The sequence below is a fragment of the Ylistrum balloti genome, unplaced genomic scaffold (assembly GCF_031769215.1).
Source record: "Ylistrum balloti isolate Yb309-2 unplaced genomic scaffold, AGI_CSIRO_Ybal_v1 Utg370124, whole genome shotgun sequence".
Lineage (NCBI taxonomy): Eukaryota > Metazoa > Mollusca > Bivalvia > Pectinida > Pectinidae > Ylistrum > Ylistrum balloti.
The window spans coordinates 1,299,264-1,327,008 of NW_026782139.1; the positions used below are offsets into that span (position 1 = coordinate 1,299,264).

Genomic DNA, 27,745 nt, shown 5'->3' on the forward strand with positions numbered 1-27,745 from the left:
TCACGGTTCGGATCTGACGTAGTTTTCGAGCCAGTTCGCCACCCTGTCATAGTACTTATCGTGCCACTCCATATTGACGGAAATTCGGTTAAGTGCAACATCGAACCCGCCGACATTTGCGGCGCCATCGGGATGGATTTCATCTCTCCAGTTTTCTATCTGTAAATAAAAAGGGAACATTTAAATTTTAATCCTATCGATTAAAAAAGTCAACATTAGCTTAATTCATCATTTACAATAGACCTTGATATATGTTTGGGACTAAAATGTAATATTTAAGTTTTAAAAAATCAAAATCACGTCGCGTGGATTGCGTTTTTATATTTATATATTTAGGCGTGATGGCCAAAGTAACAGTCCAAAAAAGAGGTACATGTATATAACATGTCACGGTTTCCACACTCCCGCAACTTTTTCCAGTCAAAACAACGATATTTTGCATTAAGATGTAAACACAAAAGACATGCAGGCACCTACTATGTCACAAACAGAAGTAATTCAAATTCAAGACACAACAGACTCTTCTTTATCAGTCGCTTATCTTTTCCTACAACATAATCAAAATGGAAAGCTTTCCACCAAGCTGTAGAATAATCGAAATGAATTCAATTTCACTGTTTCCATTTCTGGATAGCATTAACCCTGCATCCCAACACATTGCGTTTTACCTTTCGCAGTTACTATGATATGAAGCTGAATGTGGTTGATGGTCGTTCGTTGTTTTATACCTTATTCTCATTCGAGAATGCGACATTACTTTCTTGGATAGACGAAAATTTGCATGACGAGTGTCGTCGATGAAGCAGATGAGGCTTACTCTTCCGAAGAACCTGGTCTGATTCTCCTTGTGCTTTTTCATGAGTTTCATGTTAATCTTTCCTTTATTCATTCTTGCCCCAGTTTTATTGAATTTGAATTTGGATTACGATTATGTGGAATTTTCTCTTTTCTATTACAACATCTAGGAAAGGATATGTAGCTGCATTACAATAAGCACAAGCCATTATATAAAACGTAATGTATTAAGTCCAGTTTAAAAATCGGGGATAACCATTATATGTTTTTAGCAAAGTAATTTGTATAAAGTTACTTAGTTTGAAGTATGAATGTACAGTTAGAATTATATACACTTTTCCTATTCTATGATAAAGTAAGCGATCATGGCTAGCAATCTTTTGTGATCTACAGCTAATAACACATGTAGTTAATCATCTAATTATCAGTGTACATATCAGTAAAGTAAAGACTAACAAATTATATTTCATCAGGGTTACGATATTCATCTATGTACCCATACCTAATGTTACTTATATGACACTTGTTTTCTCCATCATATCTAATATCAAGCTATACATGGTCTGCCAGTCTGACCTCCATCTGTTATTACTCAGCTCTAAGTATAAAAGAAAGCCCTTTTATTGGTATAATTGTCACTCATCATAATACCTCTGTATGTAAACACTAGTCATAAAACAAACACTTCACCAATACAAGGAACCTGGATTGGAGTTATGTCTCTAAAACTACACAACAAAGTATTACTATTCAAATGTCGCCCAGACTAATTTCCTGTTTGTGATGCAATAACATAAAATTATGACTTTTGAAAATGCTGATACAAACCTTCTTAATGTCATAGTCTGTATACATTCCTGCGGCTGCAGTGCTGACGATTTCATTCAACATGATCACATCTAATTGGTAGCTGTATGGAGTAAAAAAACGATTTACAGTTCTGATATTGTTTACATGCGATAATAAGTATGTTTCATCAATGAATGTTCAGATATCACAAATAATTTAACTAATGTGTTTTTCAGAAACGTTTTATCATCAAATAAGAGAAGACATCGGGTCATCTCTCGGTAACACAACGGGCAACGCTTTGATAACAAATACGTACTCATCAAACCGAGATGCCATCAGGAAATGTAAATTACTCTGTATAAAAGCTTATTGTTCAGAAGCGAATGACGTCATAGGTCTCGATAACTTATTGATGTCTCGATACAGTTGTTTCCAATCATAAAATTCAGCTTAGTTTTAAGATGTACTAGAACATGTCAATGTTAAAGTGACAGTAAGTTTTAATTGGAGCGAACACACAAGTTCATGTCTTAACAACAACACAGGGACTTGTGCAGTAAGCAGAATATTTTCCGTTAAAAAATGTGGGCTCGCACTACGTTATACGATGTGCGATGCGCTATCGTCACATTCTGAGATGTAAAACTATATACGATAAGAGTAATTAATGCAGGTTCCGTGTTATTTCGAAAAATGTCGAATTAAAAAGGATTTTTATTTTCACGAATTTTGCATTTAATTTTCAGTCCGTAGTATTAGCCAGCCATTTTTACCAAACGTCACAATATGTGCGATCCTATCGCACAATTGTGCACATGATACTGTATCGTCCGTGTGTGCGCACGTTATATGGACGGTGTTTGCACGATCGGCGCATGGAGTTTTAGTGTGTTGTGCGTTACCACACCTGTACATGTGGCTATGATCTTTCACAGACAACTGCCCTTACACAATGCGTGAATTTTATGCAGCGGTGTAACAAACACCAGATATCAGTTGACCTGTAGGCATGCTACGTGTTTGACTCCAGTGGAGCGAAAAATACAAACTATCACATAATGTTTTGTCAGGTTATTGCATAACAAATAATGGATTTAGCTCAAAAGACTAGGAAATTTAAGCAAACAAGTATTTTCGATATATATCCCAATGTTAATCTACTTACGATAAATAACTTTTCTCAGTTACCATGCTTATAGGCATATACATTTTATTTTCAATTGCTCAACAATACTGATAAGGCTGAATACATGGATCTACAAAAAGTACATCAACAAATAGCTGTGGTCCTTTTGACACGGTATCACCTGTGTGAAATGTGAGGATGTACCTGTTGACGTTGTCTACATGCTCTTGTATGATCGATTAATAACAGATTATCTAACCTTATCTTGTCGGGATATAGACAAAGGATTAAATGAAACGAATCTATGTACTATTTTTTCATTGTCGTTGTAACAAATAAAGTTTAAACTAAACGCATGTTGATTAAATAAATAAAATAAAACGTAGTTTCCAAACTTGTATTACATAACCAGTAAATTGATATAAAATATAGGTACGTAGAGGCAGTAAAAAACTTGATACATTATTTAAGTAAGCGTGTAGCCTCTCGCTGAGGATGTTGCTGCTATAATGACTCATTATCCAGTGAGATACCTACCTTATATAGGAACAGTGTATACACCTGTCAATATCTCGGATCTAAGTTATCTTTGTGTGTTCCTCCTAAAATTCAACAACTCTTTAGCGATCGTGTTAACAAGGCTGCACGTGCGGTGAATAAAACACTCTACCTGTACTTTAAAGTATTCCGGTTAACAAAGACTTAAAATAAAGCATCCCATTAATCATGTTTGGTTGGTAACACCTGATAATTGTAAAACTTCAAATAGTCTGGGAAGTCACATGGAATCCTTAATGTTTAGTCTAACGGCTATCGCTGTACCTGAAAATGTATAAACAATACAAACATACGAATAAAATGGTAAATGTAATGGCATGTACTTACTTCACAACTATAAATTTCCATTTCGCTAGGATGTACTCAAACGTCTGATAGAAGGCATTGGTATTTCTGAGAAGTGATAGAAAAGCTTGCGCAGAATCTTGTTTTCTTATTTTGGAGGGATCTAATATGTAGTCAAGGTATCTGAAACGGAAAAAAAAATTCTTTAGGAATATTCCCCAAAAACAACATTGGCGTACGTCAAAAGAACACTGGTTTTTATGATTTTGAAGAGACGCCGATTTAAGAAGATTGCCAACACTGAAATTAGTAGTTGATATAAACCCGATGTTTCCTATTCATCAACGTTAATATGTTTACTATGAATGACCTTATCTACAGTTAACTTGAACCATTAGCTAATCTTTTCTCCATTTCCCTTTTAATGATAACAAACGGCCTCAATTCAGTTCTTCAATTAACTCATCTCATTGGATCTGGTTGCATGACATGATTTTACTATATTGGAAAAAGCTGTGTTAGACCTGAAAAAGTACAAGGAGAATAAGGCCAGGTGTTCCAGACGAGTGAGAATCTTTTCCTTCATCGACGACACCCTAAATGTAAGCCATGGTCAACCCAAGTAAGTAGTGTCACGTTCTCAAATGAGAACAAGGTATACAACAACGGAAGCAACAGGCAAACTAACGAGCATCATAAATGTCTAATTTTATGTCACACAAAGAAGTAGAATATTTCTCAATGAATTCACTATGGCGACCATAAAACTTCTCATACTTTTTATCAACCTGCATCTCTTGTACCATTGTGTTCCGAGTTTGTCAATCAGTTGACGACTTCTTGCACGTAAATCGTGATGATGGGAATATTCCCTTGAATATCGAATCAACTGTAAATACCATAGGTTGTAGATACAGGAATGTTGCTATCCAGAAAAGAAAAGTTCACAACAGGGAAAATAAAATCATCACATTTATCATACAACTTGATGGAAAGCTGTCCACATTGGTTTCGTTGTAGGAAAAGATCGAGATAAGCAGCTGATGTAGACTCTGCGTATCTTTGATGGATGTAGTCAATATATTTATTTTTGTTTTTGTTTTTTTGTTTTTTTTTTTTTTTGTTATTTAAAGACAAGACGACATGAATATATCTGAAGGTGAAATTAATGACTTTGCGAGGTCCTTGTGACCTGTTTTGATAGGTCCTTCAATAAATTCAACCTCGAATGAAAAGTAAAACAAGTCAGGCAAGAGAGGGACGCAGTGGGTTCCCATGGGGATATCAATAGTCTGATAGAAGATCTTACCGCCAAACTCGACGTAGAGGTTGTCAACCAAACACTGGATCATTTTTAATTTTCATAATTTCACTAAGGTTTTTTTTTTATGAAAAGTTCTTTCAGAGCGGGAGTGTGGACAACATACTTAAGGCACGCCTATTTAGAATGATGATAAAAAAATCAATTATCATTATTTAGTTTGTATTGTATATATTAAAAATGTTCTTCTTTTACATTGTACAAATTATAAACACCGAGCTATGAATACCGGAGAGTGACCTCGAACTGAATATTGATTATGGTCCAATGAAAATTACATCACAAATACTTAAAGTTTAATCTCATTTCAATAATCATCATATACATATCGTAGATTGTGTTGTAAAATTATCAAATTGAGGAAAGTTACTAAATCTACTGAAATATGGAGATAGTGCACTTCCCCGTTTAGATTTTGAAAGTTCTTTCGTTCATTAAGGATTTTAAAATTTAGTACCTTGGCATCAGTGATGAGTCCTAAAAAGACGAAACAGCTGTATGATGTAGTGTCATCTATTGTTTGGCTCTTTTGTATCGAAACTAACTTTGTATGAAATGGTGCCATACACTTGTGTGTCTTTTTCACAACTTGATAGTTAGTTACCTGCTAATGATCCATGGACGGCTTGTACAACCCAGTGAACCAAGCGCTCCAGCTTGCTCCACGGCTGGTCCGTTTAGGTACACGTCGTACATATAGTTCCACTCCTCTTCTCCTCCTTCTTTAATTGCACGGCAGAACACCGACTCCTTGACATCGGGTGGTATCCTAAAGCAAAGCCAATTAACATCGTACCTCATTTTGTGTTTCTTGTGTCAATTTCGAATGCCGACTTACATTTCATTCCTAAAAACAATATCTTAACAAAGTCATTTTCTCAACTATTTAGGTTGACGTCTTTTTTTAAATCAATACCTGTTTCCAAGTTAGAAGACTTTGTGGGTTGCTGAATTAAGTTGTACTTAATCACTCGTTTATGTCGATTTTGCCTAATTCCTGTCTTGTAAAATTTCGAATATAGGTTTTACAATATATTGAAGCAGCTAAACATGGCAGTTATGAAATACCACAAAGGGAGGTAATCAGTAAGGTGTTTTAGTCAAGGTTCCACTTATACTTACAATGTTCCCGAATTTTTCCAGTCATTAAATAACTGTTTGGCACGAGTCGCACATTCTGGAACACCATATCGGCAGGATAGACTAAATATCAATTTAGACAGCGATCTGAATATAAGAGAAAGGTTCAAGGAGATTATATGATAAACTTGTTTTTTTAAACACGCGTAAATAACTGTATGCAAATATGTGAATGTGTATATAGTAGTTCATGGATATGTTATGATAATTAGTTGTATTTGACGATTTCATAGCTATACAGTCATGTTAATTTGCTACCTATACAGACTTTTGAGTTCCTTATTTATAGTTATGACTGAACTTAATAGGTATATATTCTATATGTCAAACATATGCATATGTAATAAATGATGTATTTCGTAAATTGTCCTGTATATAAACAATGTTATTGGGATGCGCTATCATTCACCTTTCAAGTAATATATAAGGAATATATAAATATGTAACATGACGCAGTGCTGATAAAAGTAATATTCAGTTACTATGCTTGTGTGAAACTGTTTGAAGAATTTTTAAAAGCTTGATCATTTTGATCAACATGTTCTAAATGTCCTGACATTTGAACAAAATCAATCTTGTAGACGTTGGGTCATCTATCTCTGACAAATTGTTCAAAAACTTAAAAGTAAAACAAAACAATTACGTGTCAAATATTGTATAATATATCATGTCCATCGCGTGTGAAATATCATCTATTGTATGTTCTTTATTATTTGGAATCGGTTACTGTCATAACGCTCGTGCAAGCTTGAACGGTTATGAAAAATGTATTATTTGTAGAATAATGTTACCTCTGCTGGGTAGGACGGTTATCGTTTAAGGACACATTCAATGATCGTCCTTCAAGCAAGCTCAGCACAAAACGCTAGAGATGAAACAAATCCACACACATCACGCTTTAATGATTATTCAAAACAACAAAAAGGAATAGGAGTACCTGAAGGATTGAGACTTGTAAAATTAACAATCATAAAATCACTTTATGTCAAATATCATACATTTAGTTTTACATATTTTTGTCTGTTACGGTAACATTCTGTCTATGCATAAAAATACAGCTAAAATATATCATTCGCTATAGGAAAGTTAATTCAAAATGCAAATAATTCTAAACCAACCTCAAAATTTCCGTACGCTGGACGCCTAATTAACATATTGTTCGGGTAGACGAGCTCTGATGAAGCATACTGCCAAGGTATAAACTCAGTCTCGTACTGTAGGTAGGTAAGCATATCCCAGGCAGTGACTAAATCGGCTTGTCCAGCCCTACCAAGACAAAATCACCCGTTTCACTTGATAATGGTTATTAAATGGCTGGTTGAAATGATTTTTAAAACCTGTTTCGCATAAGAGGCATACAATTTTTTTCATCAATTAACTCTAAAGAATAGATTATTATGTCGTTTAAAAATGTTATGTTTAAATAAAACTTCTATCAATTATCTATTAGAAGCATGTTACCTAAGAAATGTGTTTGGAAATACTTACTTGAATAAAGCCCATACGTCACTAATGAGTGTTCCTCTGTTTACCACATGTATTTTCTGAAATACCCGAAATTTATTTTTAATATGCACATAAAACCAGGTAACGTTCGACGCATTTAAAATATCGTTAGTTTTCAAGAATCTAGTGGTCGACTATAAAATAAAGTATCATTCAAGTTTAATCAATTGTTCTAACAATAATTTCAACCATCTCCCCATAAATTAAATAGATAAATTTAGTGATATGTTTCTTCCACACATAACTCATTCTCCTTATCTATAACGATGCATATATTTCCGCTTCACTTATGAATTAATATCCATTCATCCTATCTCAAAATTAGAATTAAAAAGATTTTAATATTCTACCGTGTATTTGGTCATTAATCATTAATCATGCATTATCATGTATACACCAAAGGTTAATTCGGGGAAAATAATCAAAGAAAAACGTTTCGAATAAGTATTTTCTTTCCTAAAATGTATCCGTCATCTGTGTATCAGTACAAATATTTTTGCTTCAACTAGAATTTAGTTTCATGTGTCTTGTTCCAAAATTCGAATCAAAAGATCATAATATTGTACCGTGTAATCGGTCTTCAGTTGCGTAATCAGAGCGTTCCAGTTTTCCTGTTCATAGTTCACACGGTAGTATCCGTAATGTTGTATGTTTCCGATAACCCATCCATTCATCTTACTGATGCTAGCATCTGTAGCATACACTGAAATTGAGGGCATGATTTAATTTCAGAAAACTGCATCTTCAAGCACATTACAACTTTATCTTAACCAGGATTCATGTGGATAATAGTACATACAAGACAGAATTTTCGGTGAAAATTGTGACACTTTATTATCACCATCGTCACAGTTGTAGCATGGTCTATGCAAAATGTCATTCGTTTTTTAAACGAAACCTCACACAAATATGAAACTATATTCAGCTAGATTATTACTATATTGGCAGGAGTGGTTCATGAAAATCCTATTTACAGATTTCAAGTTACACAATACTATCACAATTTCTACTCCACACCATCCTAATATGACCCTTTCTGGTGTTCAAGTAGGTACTGATATGTTATTTGATGAAGAATGTCGGAGGTGACTACATTTTACAGTAAATAAATAAAAGATAGGTACCTTGTGTATTTGGTGCCATCCATACAACGTTATTTGCAGACTGATTGAAGTTCAGTTCCTCGTCTGTGGTGTAAGTGAATGGAATTGTCCAGCTAAACCTAAAATTATCATGTTTTATGAAAAATTCATAACAAGTACAAAGTGACTTTAGTCAGTATTAAATAACATTTTACATTTAAATTAAATTATCACCTTTAAAACAAAGTTTTGTTAGGTAGCCTTTTTAATTTAGTTCTGTATCAAGAATGTTTCTATAAATCGTAAAGTATGTGCAATTTTTTGTGATTGCTAATCTGTAACTATGTATATACAGATATATGTGAAGCGAATTAATTTCCCTGCAACTGGCAATAAAAAATAGAGGTAAGGGCCACGTTCTGATAAAATATGAAGATGCATATGCAACTCGAGATAAATTCAATAAAAAGAAAAATGCAAGCGAAGTTAAGTAATAATTATTATAATATGTTGTAAACATCATGAATTTTCAAGTGCTAGCGCACTTCATGATTTCAAAATGCATATATTTTTTGTCATTACCCCTACTTAAATCTAGGGTAATAATCAATCATGATACACGACTGCCCAGATAAAATATATTTGTTAAATAATCGTAAATACATTTAAAACTATTTACCCTGCAAAATCGGTGTTCTTGTTGGACTGTAGAAGAAATCGACTCTGATGCAGGTACAGGCCTCCATTCACCTTCCTGACGGTCACCACCGGATAGTTCGTTTGTAGTATCCATGAGTCCATGATAGATTTTATATCAATATCATCCTTTCCATCTTTGACTGCTTGCTACAAATACATACATCAACGAAGCATCAAGCACAGATGTTCACATGTTACAATACTTTACTGCCAATTACTCGGTTGTTTTCGAAGGTGAAATATTTTTGCTATTTCGCTACATTAACGCTTTCGAGAAAATTTAGTTCTTGAAATTATGAGACACTCGGGTATCAGATGTCCTTTTAAAGTCCATATTGCGAAAATAATTAGATTTCTTAAAATCTAATTCGATCGTTTTAAAATGAAGATCGCGCTTACTTTGACACGTACAAATTACCAGCTATATTATATTTACTGATATAGATAATCCCACAATATTTCACTATAACTGTCAGCCTTTTGTACAATTTTTTATAATAGTGTGTTATCATATCTTTATTCCGTAGTTGGCAGGTCATATTGAAAAAGAAGGTGCTAGTTGCAGAAATATCATATTTTGGATACATGAAAGTATAATCAAATATAAGATAGAAACGAGCGTGAACTAGGTCTATCAATCAAATATTAATATAAAACTGAACCATTTTCTTAATCAAGACTACACACTCATTTATTTCTTACAAATATGCAAGTTTATTTCTTCTCTGGTGGAACAATGAATCTAGGACTGTACATAGATTAGGACACAAATCAAACGTTGGAAATGTACGGTCAATCACAGATCAAACAGGCAATGCTAACAGTATATTGATACCAAAAATATTTTATTACCTGTTATACTGCTTACATAGGGACATCCTAAAAGATACTTAGATATGAATTTAGTCTAAAAGAATTTGTGATTTAGTTTACTATGTCTACTACCCCATTAAGAGCTAGGTGGCATTTCGTGACGAGGAATCATTATAGAAGTTTATGGCTACATAACTAAACACCATGTAGGAGGCATGTCATGCGTTATCATGAACAATTAGATTGAAAATTGTTGCCCTGGAACACAATCAGGGCAGCTCCGAACAATTGCATATACCGTTTGCAAGGCAGCCCAAAGGTCATCGTGTGCGCCGTTTCCATAAGCCTTCTCGTTCAGATATCTCTGTAACATTGATACAATAATCAAAGTTTTCTTAATACCCAACAACAGTCAAAATTGATATTAATGTAAAATGGTAACAAGTGCGGTCACGATGACAAATTAATAGTCTTTCCACAACACGAGGTTTTATTTTCATAATAAAGTGAAAGTGTATGCCGTGTAATTTCATACAGTCGATTGCATCACAAAATATAAATCGTATAAAATTGTGATCACGTCACATTCGTTGACAACATAAATGCATAATTGCAATGATTTGTATGGAGTGGGATATATAACATTTACGATCCATTTTGGAAAGCATTTGTGCTGTTAGTATTCATTTTGTCAATCATATTGAAAAAAAAATATGAAATTAATTATCAACTTTTCCCCACTTCTGTTATAAGATTATAGCGTGTATCCCTCCTTGAAAGGTAGAACTTTCCTTTTCAAGGATGTTCAACGTACGCTACATCGCCATACTGATGATGTAAACGACTGGGTTTTAGCATTACCTGGTGAAGTGTTGAAGAGTGGCAGTGCACTACAATGGGAGATATACCAAATTTGTTAACCAATACAACATACCTCTAATCCTTTCCTGAACGTTTCTGGACCAAGAAAGAACCACAACATTCTTACAACGGCACATCCCTTCAAACAACAAAATATTGAAAAATTTAAAAGTAACACAGTGCATATAAAATACATGATTTTATTATGACTAGCTCTTTCGAGCACCTGACACAGGTCTTGGTTGGAGAGAATGCAATGTGGATGACAACATCTCTTCGTCCCTATATACACTCAATGTTATATATGTCAAAGAGTCAACCCATCGTTCATCTTCTGTTCGAAAAACAAAGTAAAATAAACCAAGTCAAAGTCCATGACAATTTTTCTATACTACAAAAATATTTCGATATATCATTTATTCAACGTAGGAGCAGTAGACGCTTACCCTTCTGGAATATCTTATATGATTCCCCTTAATATTTTAAAGGTCTCGTTGCTTATATTGTTTTACTATTCCGTTATATTATCGAATTCCAGTATCAATTGAAAGTTTGATAACATGTCGGCACTGTTATTGATGTTGTTGTTAAGAACAGTCGGTTCCCTATCAAGGCAAAGTGTAGAATTAGCTTACCTTATAGTAGGTGATGATGTCAAACAGACCAATTATCTGGTCAGGTGTGTACGCTTCTCTGAATATAGGAACAATACTTTCAACGCTGTCCACGTCCATCACCGGTTGTATGATATACAAGTTTACTAGGTCCATCTACAATTCATAAACACTGTTTATTAGGCCCGCCTACAATCATTCCATGACATACCCGCCAGTGTTGTTTCGGAGACTTGAATTTTCCATATAGTTTTATACTCACCATCCCCCATGAAGGAACTACGAGATCTACTCCGAGGTAAGACAGGAAAGTAGCAAACCCTTCATTTAGCCAAACATCATCCCACCAGGCCGGAGATACAAGGTTCCCGAACCACTACGAAATGAAACAAAGAGATCCATTTTCAAGAATGTATGTTATTATTACATAATGATAAGCATATGAATTATTTAGTGTTCGATTTCATGATCTAGAGTCGATAGAAATAAGCATTTATCTTATTTTTGCTTGACTTTTATCAAGACCATCAAATGACAATCTAGAGCCAATTTAATATGGGAGTCTTTGTGCAGTTGTGGTGTTTACTTAACCGAACAGCATGTGAGAGGACCATACTATTCAGAGCATCGTGTTAATGTTTCAGTATAGGGACACGGTCCTTGACCTCGGTTCCGAGAAACACGAACCGCCCTCAGACAATTTAAAATCATATTTTCTCTAGAAAACAAATAATAGAACTGCATTGTTTACGGATAAGAATGGTCATGAAATGTGGTGTATGAATATATAGAAAGGTAACATAAGAGCACCTATACCAGGGAGGTTTTTATGATTAGATCAGGTCAGGTACACTTTAGATTAATAAATGAGTTCTGAATTTGGTTTATTTCCACTTTGTAATAACTTCTGACGTAATTATTGCTCTTTTTATTTCATTCATCTTCTTATAATTATATGTGTGTTTTAGGAGGAGTACATACACAAAATGTTTATGCCAAATACAAATTTACAGTGGATGCGGTGGTGCATTGAAAACAGCGGCATGCATTATTCCCTAGCTGTTCGCAATATATATATTTGACTACTTACTGAATGGGAGATCTCGTGTGCTAAAATCTCGGCCGTAAATTCCATACCATGTGTGGTCGTCACACCTTCCATGTTCAATATGAACATTTCTCTGTATGTCATCAGCCCCCAATTCTCCATGGCACCAAACACAAAGTCGGGCAAGCCCACATTATCTGAAAAAGTGATAGTCAGGCCAGACAAAACTTCTGTTGAGTAATTTAAGATTAAAAAAACGCATATGTAATATTATCAGTCGGGGTAGACAGCTTTGCCTGTGCAGCAATATGATATAAAATGCCACTAGATTCAAATCAGCATTTATTTTCTGTAGAATGATATAATTACGTTTATCATACAGCTTGATGGGAAGCTGTCCATGTTGGTTTCGTTGTTGGAAAACATCGAGGTAAGCTGCTGATATAAAAGAATCTACTGTATCTTTGATTTCAAGTTGTGATGGATAGACACGATGGACGTGATTTCAAGTTGTGATGGATATACACGATGGACGTGATTTCAAGTTGTGATGGATATACACGATGGACGTGATTTCAAGTTGTGATGGATATACACGATGGACGTGATTTCAAGTTGTGATGGATATACACGATGGACGTGATTTCAAGTTGTGATGGATATACACGATGGACGTGATTTCAAGTTGTGATGGATATACACGATGGACGTAGTCGATCAATTTCTTATTATTGAAAGACAGGACATCATCAACGTATCTGAAGGTGATATTAAACGACTTTGCAAGGTGACCTAGTTTGATAATTTTTTCAATATATTGAAAACAAAACAAGTCAGCCAACAGAGGTGCGAAGTTGGTTCCTTTAGGTATGCCAATAATCGTATTCGATGAAGATGTCAACCATAAACTCGATCTTTTTTTATGATTTCGTCCTCCGTATAATGTTTCGTTGATTTGGACGTAACTTTTGCGAAATACGCTTCAGCATATTCGCAGCTATATAATTATACCACCGTTCACCTTTGTTTTGAGAAGAAAGCTCTCATAACAAGAGGGTGATGGCGTTCCATTAGTTTAGAATGGGGAATGATTGTGTATGGGATGGAAAGATAAAATGTTCGTATAGACGAAATTATTTTTAAAGGATGGTATTAAAGATTGGTCAAAATATCTTTGGAGTTCTTCAAAATCCACATGATATTAATTCCATTCTTGAGTAAACAGTAACACAATCAGACTGTAACCCAGATTTGATAGTCCTTAGAATGGTACTTAGAATTGTGGCTATTAGTTAAGTCAAAGGATTGAATGAAAAGTTAGACGAGTCAGGTATAAAATGTTGTTTATATGGATTCTTGTGAAGTGTAGGGATCCAGTATAAACGGGGGAGGTTCGTATTCTTATCATTGATAGACAATCTAAATAATTGTAATATCGAATCACGACTAGCTAGTATTTAGATGGCATAATGAGTAGGTAAGGTTTCCTTCGTTATCCAGAAAGTTATGAAATATTGTTTGCAGACAAAAATCAAATTATCGGACGGATTATATGCAGGCACAATAACATACCTATCATGTAAATCTTGAAGTGTCGATTTAACATAATGAACGAGGAAAGCTAACCTTTGTGTTGTCGTTTTAATTTTCGATTTCAAACTGCGAATTCTTTTTACGAATGATGTACCGAAAGAACTTAATTCACTCAGAAAGTAAATCCAACGCAACATGTTCTCGTTTCGTCCATTATCTAACAGAATATATAAGTATCTTGAAATTCATATTCCAATTAAAGGAAAGGGATTCACGATATTTGGGACCCGCCATAAAAAGCTCTCGTAGCTTAACATTTTAGATAATGCTTAATAACCAGTTACTATGTGCCCAGTTGACCATAGTTATAAGTACAGGTAGAACAAGAATAAGCTAATGAAGGACTAGTTCCAAAGTCATCTGCAATCAGTTGCTGCAGCATTTATTTGTAGCTGAAACGTTTAGAAGCAAGCTGAAAGTATGGTGGAACGTTAGCCGTATATCTGAAACTTATAACGACTATGAATGCCATAATAAAACCATTCCGAAACCATCTCTACCATGATGAAAATGCAACCAAAAATCTCAATAACCCATGGGTAGGAAACTCTATATTGCATTATTTATCAACTTTTTTGCATTAACGAACGTTGGTAAGATGCTTGTTAAATATCAAATTATTTAGAAAATATTCCCTTTTACAATACATGAACGTTCTATTTGACTCGGGTTCAATAACATTCTAATTCATTGGAAGCATTCGTTAATTGATGTAAAATGGAGAATAACTGTAAAAATAAACAGGTCTTACCGAGTTTTGGAAGAACAAAGGAAATATTGAAATACTCCTCATATGTATCAAGAAGTCTGCTGCCTAAGTTAAGTGCAAACGCTGTCTGGTTGATGTTCTTGTGAGTAGTATACACCCCAAACTGAAATAAACATGTGTACTTATGTATATATATACACAGTTGTTGAATCAGTTGTGGACATGATGTGCGCACGATAGGAAAATTGGACAAACTAAGCAATCACACATTTGTGCGCATGTTGTGCGGTTCTATCGTACAAATGTCGTCGTTGTTGATATGAATTTAGAAAAGACTTATAAATAAGTTTGGTACTGGGGTTATTTATTTTCTAAATACATAACACTACAACAAAGTATATATCCTAATTAAGCCATTGATATAAAGGTTGGACACTTGTAGATATATCAGATAATCACCGAATAGTTAATTCACGCGTAATTTTAAGTGTTTTGTTTACAAAGAGCCACACGTAACAAGCTTTGTGTACGGACCTACATTACATTATATATGCAACCACTAAATGGAGGTATCTTTACGGGACAGTAATGAATCATTTAAAATCTCATACTGGAAATTCTATTTTCATTACTTCTCTATTACTTTAATTTTTCATTCACAAAAATATATATAAATTTACTCGGGTAAAGTTTAAATGTTGTGCTTGTTACAGGGGCGACCCAGCCGGTACGGATCCGGACCTGTCACATATATACCCCTATACAGCAACTTTTGTTGGCCGAGGCACCACTACCCGCCACTTTCTAAGGTGTGAAACTATATACGATAAGACTTTCCAATGCAGGTCCAGTGTTATTCCGAAAACTGCAGAATTGAAAATGACTTTCAAAATCAACGATCAATATTAATGTTCATTTGATTTTTTGTATTTTGTATTAACTTCACAAATTTCCGATAAATTGTTAATACGTAATATTAAGCCCACCATTTTTTACCAAACCCCACAAAATGTGCGACCCTATCGCACAGTTGTGCACATGATACTATGTCGTGCGTGTGCGCGCATGATCTGCGCACGATGTACGTACGAAGTTTTCAGTCTGTGGTGCATTATCACAACTATACATATCACAAATGTGTTATTATACATAATGGTAAAATCGACGTAAATTTTATTAGATCCTCAACATTTTCAGGATATTTGTAAATGAAATACTTCCTTGATCCAGACCATTCGTGCAATGACATTTTAATATCGTTTTAAGGTTTGATATATATGGTCACATTGCAGAATCATAGGTGGATGTTACAACGTGAAATAATGCTTAAATCAAAACGGATAATCAAGAAATAATCGAGTACTCAATTGTTTAGTTTGATTTGTCTACAAGCATTTTAAACATGAAACACCAATCAATATGTTGTTTTCGGCATATTCAATGTAGATAGAGAGGGAAACAGGAAAGGTTCCCGTGTAAAGTATGCAGTTTACGATGTTGTCGTGTCTAACATCTTCAAACCTCACCAGAACATTATTTTCCGTTACATTCTTTACACTGTCCAGCTCGCCAAAGATAAAAGCAACAAGATATGTCGACATCGTGACTGAAACGTCGAAATGGTCCGCAACGTAACCATCTCCCCTACAAGAACAATTATACCAGTATAAAGCCCTTTTGTAACGTCGGTATGGTGATGAGTGATAGTGTTGCTGAATCATATGCTTTCGTTTTTGCAATCAATTGTTAAACATGTTTTTTTCAGTGTGTTTTGCATTCACATTCCCAGAACAGGTAAAATGTCTGTTAAACTTAAACTGCATAAAGTAATCTAATAATCCATTGTTACGCTACTGACGTCATGCGAATTTTACGAGATTTTACGAGGCCCCAACTAAGAAAAAAATATTGCATTGGAATGTCAGTTGGTTCGACTTCTCAACAAATAACATTCCCAAAAAATGTTTTAACCTATTGTACTCAAATATTTTAGTTCCGTTATTTCCCAGTACAGGATCTCAAAAACCCACTACAACCAACAAGATTAAATTAGAAAATACATGTTTACATTTCATTTTAAATTTACACGCTAGGATCCGATTCTTCCAGTGATTATTGAGAATTTTCTAAGAACTGATGTCTCCCGTGAGATTGTTTTAACTACGAGTTTGGAATGATTTCGGGACGTTGTCTGAAAATATAACAAGGTACATCCTAAAATAATAAACGTGAATCTGTGATAAGATACTTAAGACACCTGTCCATCAAATACGCTGAAACTAAAATTATCGATGCAGAAAGCATACGATCATACTGGTAATTCTAATGGGAATATATGATATTAAGATGCTTAACACTGTTTATTTGCTTGTATACAACCATGGATATGATTCAGCAGTTATCAAATTTACAATGTTTTGTGTTGATTTCAAGTTCTGTATAATGATTTGTATTTTGGCATGGCGTGCCATTACCATATCTGTGTGTCTGTTAAGATTTATAGTTGTGACTATTTTAATCAAATACAATAGAGTATATCCATACATAAGGTATATTAAGATGATGCAAGGAGCGGTTACCCCATTCGATTTTGGATTCTTTGGTATTATTTTTGCTGTACTTACAGAGTTATTGAATTAGCGAGGGGCATGTTTGAGAGACTGATGATGTGAGGTTGTCGCTCCAATGTGATGTCGAACGTCGCCTTGAATGCTGGCTCATCAAAACAAGGAAACGTATGTCTCGCGTATGTTGGTGCAAATTGGGTTGCTGCAATATATCTATATGAAAAATATTTCTTTAATGATTAGCATGTATATCTGTAACAAAAAGTATTTCAAGTTTAAGTATCTGTCCTTATATGGTGATTACCCATTTCCACTTTTAATAGATAAACAGTTTTTTTTTATACAATTGTCATGGTTTAAATGATTCTGTAGAACCATCTTATACAATTTAAACATTTGCAAAGCTCTACATTGTATGGGATTTGTGTCATACCTGTATATACCTTTATTATGCATTTTGCAAATTTCTCGGTAAAAGAATATTACAATATTAACATTTTTCTGTTTATTACCAGTCAATGTGCTCATTAGAATTACACGGAAAACATTCTCTTCCACTGACTTACTTGGTCACATTAGCTGCTTCGTCTATGTAGGTGCTTATGTACATTCCTAAAAGAACAGTATTGGACAGTCGGTCTTCAAAAGCTAATCGAACGACATACCGATTTCCAACTACTAATGGTTTATCTAGAGTCAGGATAAGGAACTGTCTTGTCACATCCCTAGTGGTGTAGAGTACAACAGGAGATACCTCAGTGTTATCTGATGCCTCTACAGTTGGGGTAGTGGTAAGATTCTGCGTGGCAATATGGAGTGTTATATTGTCTGTGGAACTTTTGCATTCTACTTTTATAGCCACGGTTCCATTGAAAGTGAATGTCTCCGGCTTGTTATTGTACATCTCTGGTCTCAAATTTAACTCATAGTGAAGAGGTTTTACAGAGGTAGGTAGACGCGTATCCGTGATCGGGTGTGGTGAAGAGGTGGGTGGCATTGTAGTGTTTGGCATGGTTGATGCTGTCCTCATTCCCATAGTTGTGGACATTGACGGTTGTGATGGTGTAGTGGTTCTTTCCGGACACAGTCCACCTGAATATCAATTAATAGAGACATGATATTTGATAAATTGATAATTCTGTAAAAGCAAATACATTTCACAAACGTGTCTAATAAACAGTATCATAGCAGCACTCATGAAAGATACAATTATATTTGACACAGTAATAAGATATGTTTATTATTTCTGAAGTCACTATGAATTGTCTACAGTAAAATAGCCAAATTACTGGCATATTCAGTACACATAAAAATGAGAAAGCTGACTAGGCTTTTTGCATATTCTACTCACCCATTACCACTTCGCAATACGCGAGAAAATATCGTTTTTTTATTCAAAATATGTAACCACAAATTTCAATGTAAATTAATTATGTATTCTCATAGAAAGTGTTACGTATTGATGTCATTAACAAAATTCACTTCAAAACGTCCACAGAGAGTTTTACCTGTGGTAAGTTACTACGCGCCTGAAAATATGGCGACAACGTACAGTTGTCGCTAATGATGACAAGAATCCACTTGAAATGTCTAACGTGTAAGCTCGACATTTGTTTGGGGATTGGGTATGATCTCTGATCAGGTAATGTACATTGCATTGTTTGATGAATTTCATGGAAATAAAAGTTTATCATTGAATTGAAGGCCTTGTTACTAGTAACAACCCCTTCATGTTTCCGGTTTTGTTTGTATGTGTATGTGTTTTCACCAGTGAAAAGTCACACTTTATCAATGAGAAAAAACATTGCCATATACAGGTCGATGCTACTATTATTCACATGAGATGTTTGATATCGTATGAGGTACAGTTGTTAAAGTCAAATTTCTAGTTTGGAAGGACCAGATTTGACTGACCCTTTGTTATACATGCAATGACTTTGAACAAATAATTCCCGCAATTAAGCATGAATTTATTTATTTAAATATCATTAGATTTGCAGCTTTTTTAACACACCTCGAAACTCAACTGATTAAACCTTTGCTTAATTTGAGTCCGAAGAGAAAGATATGTTACATACATTGTAATAACGGCATATGAGTGTGAGCATTCAACTTTTCACCTTGGAGCATGTATTTAACGTTTTTATATACAGTAATGATATAACCTTTTATCAAAAGCTAATGTTAACGCTATTAAGTTTTATTATGAGACATTGCTAACTGCCGTATGATCTTGTCTATCTATAACAAAGTGGTAAATGTTCTTCACAAACTTTTTCGCCTTTGAATACTTTAAATCGTATCAAAAATGAACAGTGCTGACAGCGTGACATTTGTGGCACAATTAGTGACGTTTGTGGCACAATTGGTGACGTTTGTGGTGCATTATATCGATATATGAATTGAAGTGTATGAGCTGTTTTTACTAAGCAGGTAAGGCAGAGGACAAAAATTGGGTTATACACCTTTAATCAATTGCTAACAAGGCTTCTCAAACGATACTAATCCCTTACTCATTTAACGTTGATATAGCTGTAAAAGATAGACATGTACTTGACGTTTCAATGCAATCCATTAAGAAATGAAACCGTAAGAACGTTTATAAGGAATTTCTGAAAATAAAAACAGTGACCTTGACTCTGCATCTTTGAAATCCAGGTAACGAAGGTGGTGGTTTGTGTTGCTTTCACGGCTATGTAAGGAAATAATGCCAAACTAATTATCACGTGTTTTTATGACAGTTGTTCAAGGTTCAAATGTATACTCAAAGTATAAAGAAACGCATGGTGACATTATTTGCAATATCTTGCTAACGCGTAGTCAAAAAACAGTGAACATCGGCCATGCAACTCCCTAGGTTACAGCGCATGATTATGTAAGGCCAAAGGCAAATATAGATTGTCCAACATTTCGGTGTCCATATTTGCACTATAGAACGTCTTGTTAGACGTCTAAGGGAAACAGATAGACCTGGGTCTTGGCATCCGCGCATGACGTCACAACGCCTCCTCCCCCCCCCCCCCCCCCCCAAACCTCTGAATATTGACTATCCAGCTACCACAATTATAATCAGTCCATTTCGATTTCAGATTACAGAGTTCCCTTTCAATTGCCTTCAATTATTCCTAAATTACTTACCAGATACAAATTGTTTTTTGCAGTTTGTTCTGTATCTTTTAATCTTCATTCTTACTTTAAAATATTGATCAATATATTCGACGTCTTGCGTAGAATCATCTTCAAAGTTTGCTGTTGTTAATTATGTCAACGTCACAAGTTATCTTGATATTTTGGTTTGCATGAAAAGATGTTTGACATTAAACTGAGCTAATTCCAAATTGATCAGCAATTTTGTTACAAGCTCACAAATTACCAGGACCCTGAGTCTTCTGACGCTTGAGATGATTCTAAAATTGTTTAGTGAAATCGATACCTAAAGTAATACAAATATCGTAACATTTATATCCTTAAAATCCCGTCAACAATATTTTAAAATAAATACGTACTTATGAACATTTTATAACATCGATAGCTCTGAGTCAATGTCAATGAAGAATAACTATTCGAAAACATCACTATAAGAGCGTATACAGTAAATAGAAGATAAAAAAGTTTCTTTATATATTTGTATATCCAGTAAATGTATTTCATGATAAACGGATGTGTCGATGACAAACTAATATCTCCATTAATTCTCTTTAGGGCGGTAGTTTTTTTTATTTATTTTTTTTTATTTATTTATTTATTTATTTATTTTTTTTTTCATTTTTTCATTTTTTTTTTCTTTTCTTTTTTTGTTTTTGTTTTTTTTTTTTTTTTTTTTTTTTTTTGTTTTTTTTTTTTTTTTTTTTTTTTTTTTTTTTTTTTTTTTTTTTTTTTTTTTTTTTTTTTTTTTTTTTTTGTTTTTGTTTTTTTTTTTTTTTCTTTTCTTTTTTTGTTTTTATTTTTTTTTTTCTTTTCTTTTTTGTTTTTTTTTTTCTTTTCTTTTTTTTTTTTTTTTTTTTATTAAGTCAGTGCTTTATTTTCGTCGCAAATTATTATAAATTCAAACTTTCACTTGTACACCTGTATACACGCAGGGATTAAAGATTAATGTTCGATCGAAAATCACCATAGAGTTCGTTAACACAGATACGGCTGATCGATCACACTCACTCATTGGAACCAAGCCGCGACGTTTTTCCCCGGCAAAAAGGTGACGCCTGAATGTTCGACACAAAAAAGGAGAATTTTGGTAGAATTTAGAAGGGATGAACCACAAAATATATCCGACACAAACGCAGTAATCGAATCAGTTCGAATCATCCGTGCTTTATTCACTAAATGAAAAAATCGGATTCGAACAAAGTATTCGAGTTATCCGATGTATTCGATTCAAGCGTGTTCGACACAAGCGAGGTTTATAAGGACATTTTGAAAGATCTTATCTTAAGTATATTTTGTGCCTATTTTCCTACTGGTCCTTCATGAGAAATATCAGTAACCGGTTGTTCATACTTTACAGAAAAAAAATAAAAGTAGATTGACCGATGGAAGGACGACAGATTCTTCCCTATTCCATAAGCTCTCAGACACTTCGTGCATGTGAGCGACTATACTTTGTCATCTTTTTTATCTACAGATCTTTCTTTTTCCCCTTGACACTGCCTCACTTTAGACCTTTTAGTTGAGAGTTTTGCCCCATCGAGTAGGGTTTCAGGTTACGTGGCCGACATATTCCAAAGTCTTTTGAAATTATAGTAACCTCTTCCTGCTTTGCTTCAGCATTGTTGTAATGCAACGATTAGTTTACCCGTTGTTAGTATAAGGTGACCAGTTTTGATGCCCTGTTTTTGGCAGCATACTTCAGTGTATTAGCACTAGAAAGTTGTCACGAAGTAAAGTATGCACAAACATGTCGCAAACACATCATCTCTCAAGTTTTACAATCTACGGTAAGTTGAATATGTTTGTATATTCAACTAGAAATGTTGATGTAAGAGCAAATACACGATTTTAAATTACCTACATTCAAGAAGACAAAACATATTGCCATTTAAGCTATCTTATGTCAAGATTTCATCTTAAAATAACTTCGTAGTATGCACTGCTAAAGCTATTCATGTCGTAAACATGAAGGTATCATATCACAAGGCACATTTTTTGTTAGAACATTGCATGTCTGTATGGAATTTATAATTTGACTCTACGGCATCTAATTCCATGTTTGCATAAAAAGACAGTGTTTGCTTGCGTGCCTTTTGATCAATCTTTGACATGGAGTTTAAATATTATGTAATGACACTTTTTATGATACACGTAATATTATCAATGTTTCAATATATCAGACTGACAATGATAACTCAGCAAATTGCCATGTGTCGTAGTTCTAGATCTGTCCATTATTAATAGAAATGTCCTGCATATATCCTTTTTATTTTTACATTCTTACAGTATTGAATATCGAGGCTGAGACATCTGCTGTTATATCTTCATTTAGGGTAGCGTGTGATAGTGAAATCGCCAATAAGCTGACGAATATATACAAATAAATACACAAATTTATTAAATATATAGATAAAATAATTAGCTGCAGTTGAAAATTGATTTCTTTACTAATTGAAATATTGACTGTACTGTAAACGCAATATCTTTGAGCAAGTTTAGATACAAAGGAGAATAGCACGCCTTACATTATTTACAAATATATATATCTATGAAATTATGGTGACGTCAGGTTAAGATATGAATCTGAGTTTTATTTCTATCAAAAGGCTCGCTAAAATGAGGAAAAATCATGCGAGTTTCATGTATCACAAATGAAATGGAAACAAATTTAGTATCACATAATCGATTTCAAGAAGTTATGGTAGAAAACGGAAATTATGCGTCAAGTCTGAACCATGACTAATCAATATCTAATTATCTATGATTTGTATTGTTACATCATCCTGCCACCTGTGAACTTTGACACCATTTCACTATTTAAAGTGGCGTGACAATAAGCTACATTACACCTCTGTGATACTTGTTTAATATGGATTATGGTAATGATAAGTTAAGATAATGAAATAACGTAACACACGCACCATAGATAAAGAGCTGAAAGGACTTTAAGTTTCACATAGAAACACCAGTGTTATACATTTGCAGGAATAATCAATCATGTGATATAAAGATAATCAAATCCGTTTCGATGTGATAGCTGAAATATCTCGTATCTAATTTCTTTTAGTTCGCGATTGAAAAGTTTTTTATAAATCTTATGTCGAAATTTAGATGGGAAGTTGTGTTAGCCTCTTAATTATGTAAGAACTGAAAATGTTGTAGGATCCTCTACACATAATGTACATTCAATACACACATACGTTACATAATTACTGACGTGTGTCTCTGATGATAAGAAGGGGAAAACTACAGGTTAAAAGCATCGGGCATTTCACAGATATATCAAGAAAGTTCTCATTGTACTGCTAAGTCGAAAAAAATGTTTATACACATACTTCTTGTTCAATGAATATTTAGTGAAACCACACCAAATGTGGGGTCAACATTTGGCCCCACAAAGATTTCTATTATTTTTCGCCATATTTAGATACATAAAAATAACCTACAACCGCATAAATGATTGGTCATTATAGCTACTTATAGTCATACTGGACCTCCTCGTATAACACCAGGTTGAGTGACAAAGGCACCCTAACATAATGAGAAATACTTGCTACATGGTAATTTTAAATGAAAATATTTATATACCAGCCGAAAGTAATAAAATGTCCCTTATTTTGATACCACATATGTTATATTGGCATTAAAAATGTAAACTTAATGATTAAATGATCAATATATTTTTTCTTCGTTTATCATCACACATAACAATATTGGATATAAATTAGTTAGATATTCTAATTAATTAATTAATGAGGCCAGAAATGATAACCTTGTCCGAACCTGAATGTGCAAGTATGTTAATTTCCTGAAACATATAAAGATATTACTATAAAGTATTAATACCATTTTTGCTAGGTATCTGTAGACAATTACATGGACAAAGTTACACTTATATTAGACATTCTGTTTTAAATTCCAATTACTGCAAATCTCCCATCAAGTTTGCTAATAATCATGTCAGACATGTGCATAGGTCGTGGTTACAAAACCAGGTTGAAAAATTTATCTTAAGGAGCCCGAGCTCAAGTGAGACATGTATATTTACCCTAGCACAACTGGCTGCATCAGCTGCTGACTGCTGATATCATTAGCATAACAAGAAAGCATATTATGTGGAAAGTGCTACAAGCGGTACCTCAAGCAAAGGCCATTGCAGTCAGACTTGTATGACCTGGCGAATGATACAGATGATGCTTACACTGATTTCATGTCATCCAACAAACTACCACTAATATCGGTTGAGAAATTATTTTATGGTGGCAATTCACATAAGAGGTGTGTCATATGTGGAAAAGAGGGCACTGAGCTTTGCACCATACCCCAGCATGCCAGGACAAACTTGATATTTTTCCATTTTCTATGGTGCCCCCCTGTTGCTCGTGTTTGCAATGACCATGTAATTGGTTACTTTCTAAATCCTTCTTTGCCACTAGATCTGCAAACAAGATAACCGTTAGCACTTCGTCTTCAAGAAAGAGCTTTCTGCTGGTACTCCAACCAACACAGGCATAAACGTAGACCATTTCAGAAATGAAGAATTCTAAGCATGGACTGATTACAAACTTGAACAAATGCAGCAAAACCATAGCATTTGTTCCTCACACATCAATAGAGGATCATGTTCCTCTACATTTCATGATTAGTTTTTTTTCTGGATTAAAGTGAAGACCAATATTTCATGGTGTCAACTTGGTGTCTTGTGTGGTCTGACAAAAAAAAACAGTATGTGTCTCACACATTTCATAGTGTCATAAAAGCTTTGAGCCCGACCTTTGTGCCCCGTTTCCTTGGTGCAAGACGCATTACCCGTGAGGACGCTAAGTGCCATAACACTGCTTTTACAAGATGTTTTTACGGGGATAAAGTAACTGTGTAGTCCTTGATGGTACCTATATTTATGTCCAAAAAAAGTGCTGTTCATCCCCTTCAAAGATCCTTATACTGTGGGCTAAAGAAGTGCAACTATGTTAAATTCGTGAGCATTGTCTTTTCAGGTGGTTATGTACTAGACACTCTTTGGCCTTTTATGGCAATGAAAATGATGCAAATGTCTTAAGAAAAATTCTTGGAACAGTTGAGAATCTGAGCTTGTGCTTCAGTGAAGATGACAATGTGATTGTTGATATACTTACTGCCAACGAGGACCGCCAGTGTACTCGGTCAAGATGGGTTTTGGAGAGCTACCATGGTCGACTGAAACAGTGGAAACTGTTTAGAGAACAACTCAGCTCAAACTACTTCCTTAGTATCACAGCGGAACTGGTTTAAGTAGCTGCTGCTTCCTTGAATGCTGTACGTGGATTAATTTATGTGTCCACACCAGAGAGGTACATGAGGGACCGTCGTCTTGCTGAGCTAATGCAATTCCGGTTGGCTCTGCCCAACACCTTGGCATCAAGGGTTGCATATGAACCTGACCTTTTTAAACGCAACAAGGCCAACTGGGTGAAACTTGATGCCTGTTCAACAGAGTTTCCAGTACTGGATATGGAATATTTAGAAGCAGTAACCTGCGGATCATACCAGTCGAAAGTAACACCCAGATTTATTGCTGAACATCTGAGTTTGGGTCTATCAGCAAGATGAAAATCTTCTCTGAGGCCAAATCCATTCAAGACACAAATCACAGTCAATACAATGTTTGGATTGCGTTTGACAGAAATGATTAAGATGACACTGTCAAAGATTACTACTGTATCTGTCCAGCGGGCAAGCGAACCGTTGGAATGTGTTCACATGTTGCATGCATTTTGCATTTCTTGGGCCATGTTCAGCATCAAGATCAAACTAACCCAGTCCATGCAACACTAAAGTTCAAACAAGCAATCATTTCAGCAGTTCTACTATACAAAAACGTAATGTAATGTGCTGTAACTGTTCTATCTCTTATTAGCTTCTCAAAGGGCCACAATTATGGATCGGAACTGAAAAAGGCAAAACCAGTCACTATTACTGTACATAATCTATCCAATAAGGTCACTTTATTGACCTTCATCAAAAGATTTGTATACAGCTGCTAACGAAATCTTCAAATTGTGAAAATTGCACAAAAATGTCTTTATTTTAACAAATTTCATTTTTGTGACCTTGAACAGAGGTAAAGTTCAGCAATGTTAACCAAACTGATAAATATTGACATGAACAACCACCTTGTCAAATAGCAAAACCTACAGACTTTTGGTTATTAAGCTGTCACTATTTAACGAAAATGATAAAAAAAAATATCAGTGTTTCTTAGTTTTTTTAAACAAATGTGTAAAATTACAAATTTACTAGTTTTCATTTTTTCCAAGAATCCTCATTTTGAAATATATCGTCTGTGGCCAACTTTTAATCAAGTATGAAAAATAGATTGGTTTCGGAAGTATGAAAATTAAAATGTCCAAAACGGTACTTTTCTCAAAAGTAATGACTTATTATATGAATTTTGGCTGCATTCTCCAACACAAATAAAACGTTTCTCCTGAAATAATGTGATATGTGGTACCTAAATGTTAGTTGGTACAATGTGCACCCATTAATGACAAAATTTGATTGGAATCGCCACATAATAATGCCCTAGAAGAAATAATGTAACAACTTCTTTAACACCTACCAAGGTGTTAGTCAAGGAGTAACCATTTTATAAGAAATCCATTCCGAGACTAACTTTTCCGTATTTAAGCTCCCGATACCCATATCTGTTTATCATATTTTGAAATTCCAAGTAGGGCCGATGCTAATGTTAAATTCCCATATATGTTTACCTCATTTTTGAAAAATAGCAACAATTTAAAACAAAATGGACTTACATAGCTCTTGGTTCCCTAGAACAGCTTTAGCCTTGCATGTTTCCGTTAGAAATTCTGGAGCCATTGTGACAACGCCCTCCGCTGGTCCACACTGGCAGTTACAATTAAGTTCCTTTTGGTTTCCAGCGAAATGCACGATCAGTCCAACACCCACTGCGATAGCTATGGCAAGCAACACCATCAGAAACCCCGATGCACCGGACATTCTGCAGCCACCATCCTCATCGTTACGCCCCATCTTTTTTCTACCCTCAATATCAGAGAAATCAAATTTGTCGGTGGAGCCTCCAAACAT

At 34.5% G+C, this 27,745-nt stretch overlaps 1 protein-coding gene across 1 annotated transcript; it reads right to left on the reverse strand.

Moving 5' to 3' along the window:
• LOC132550463 (aminopeptidase N-like) lies at positions 1–27,745 on the reverse strand. Its single transcript, XM_060214530.1, has 21 exons — positions 27,451–27,745; positions 18,076–18,601; positions 17,567–17,722; positions 16,469–16,586; positions 14,985–15,105; positions 12,683–12,837; positions 11,855–11,968; positions 11,614–11,748; positions 11,052–11,117; positions 10,416–10,481; positions 9,285–9,451; positions 8,648–8,745; positions 8,090–8,226; positions 7,506–7,561; positions 7,136–7,283; positions 6,809–6,882; positions 6,000–6,104; positions 5,482–5,646; positions 3,599–3,739; positions 1,624–1,705; positions 1–159 (listed from the first exon to the last, which is right to left on the reverse strand). Exons 1-21 carry the CDS (start codon positions 27,743–27,745, stop codon positions 1–3), a joined length of 3,084 nt encoding a protein of 1,027 aa, XP_060070513.1.

What these genes read in the sequence shown, in the direction of transcription:
- LOC132550463 (XM_060214530.1), bottom strand. Translation starts at nt 27,745, where the DNA reads ATGTTTGGAGGCTCCACCGACAAATTTGATTTCTCTGATATTGAGGGT. An exon ending in TCTAGGGAACCAAGAGCTAT is followed by an intron (nt 18,602 to 27,450) that starts GTAAGTCCATTT and finishes ATTGATATTCAG; the next exon opens with GTGGACTGTGTCCGGAAAGA. An exon ending in TTTGGGCTGCCTTGCAAACG is followed by an intron (nt 9,452 to 10,415) that starts GTATATGCAATT and finishes ATGTATTTGTAG; the next exon opens with CAAGCAGTCAAAGATGGAAA.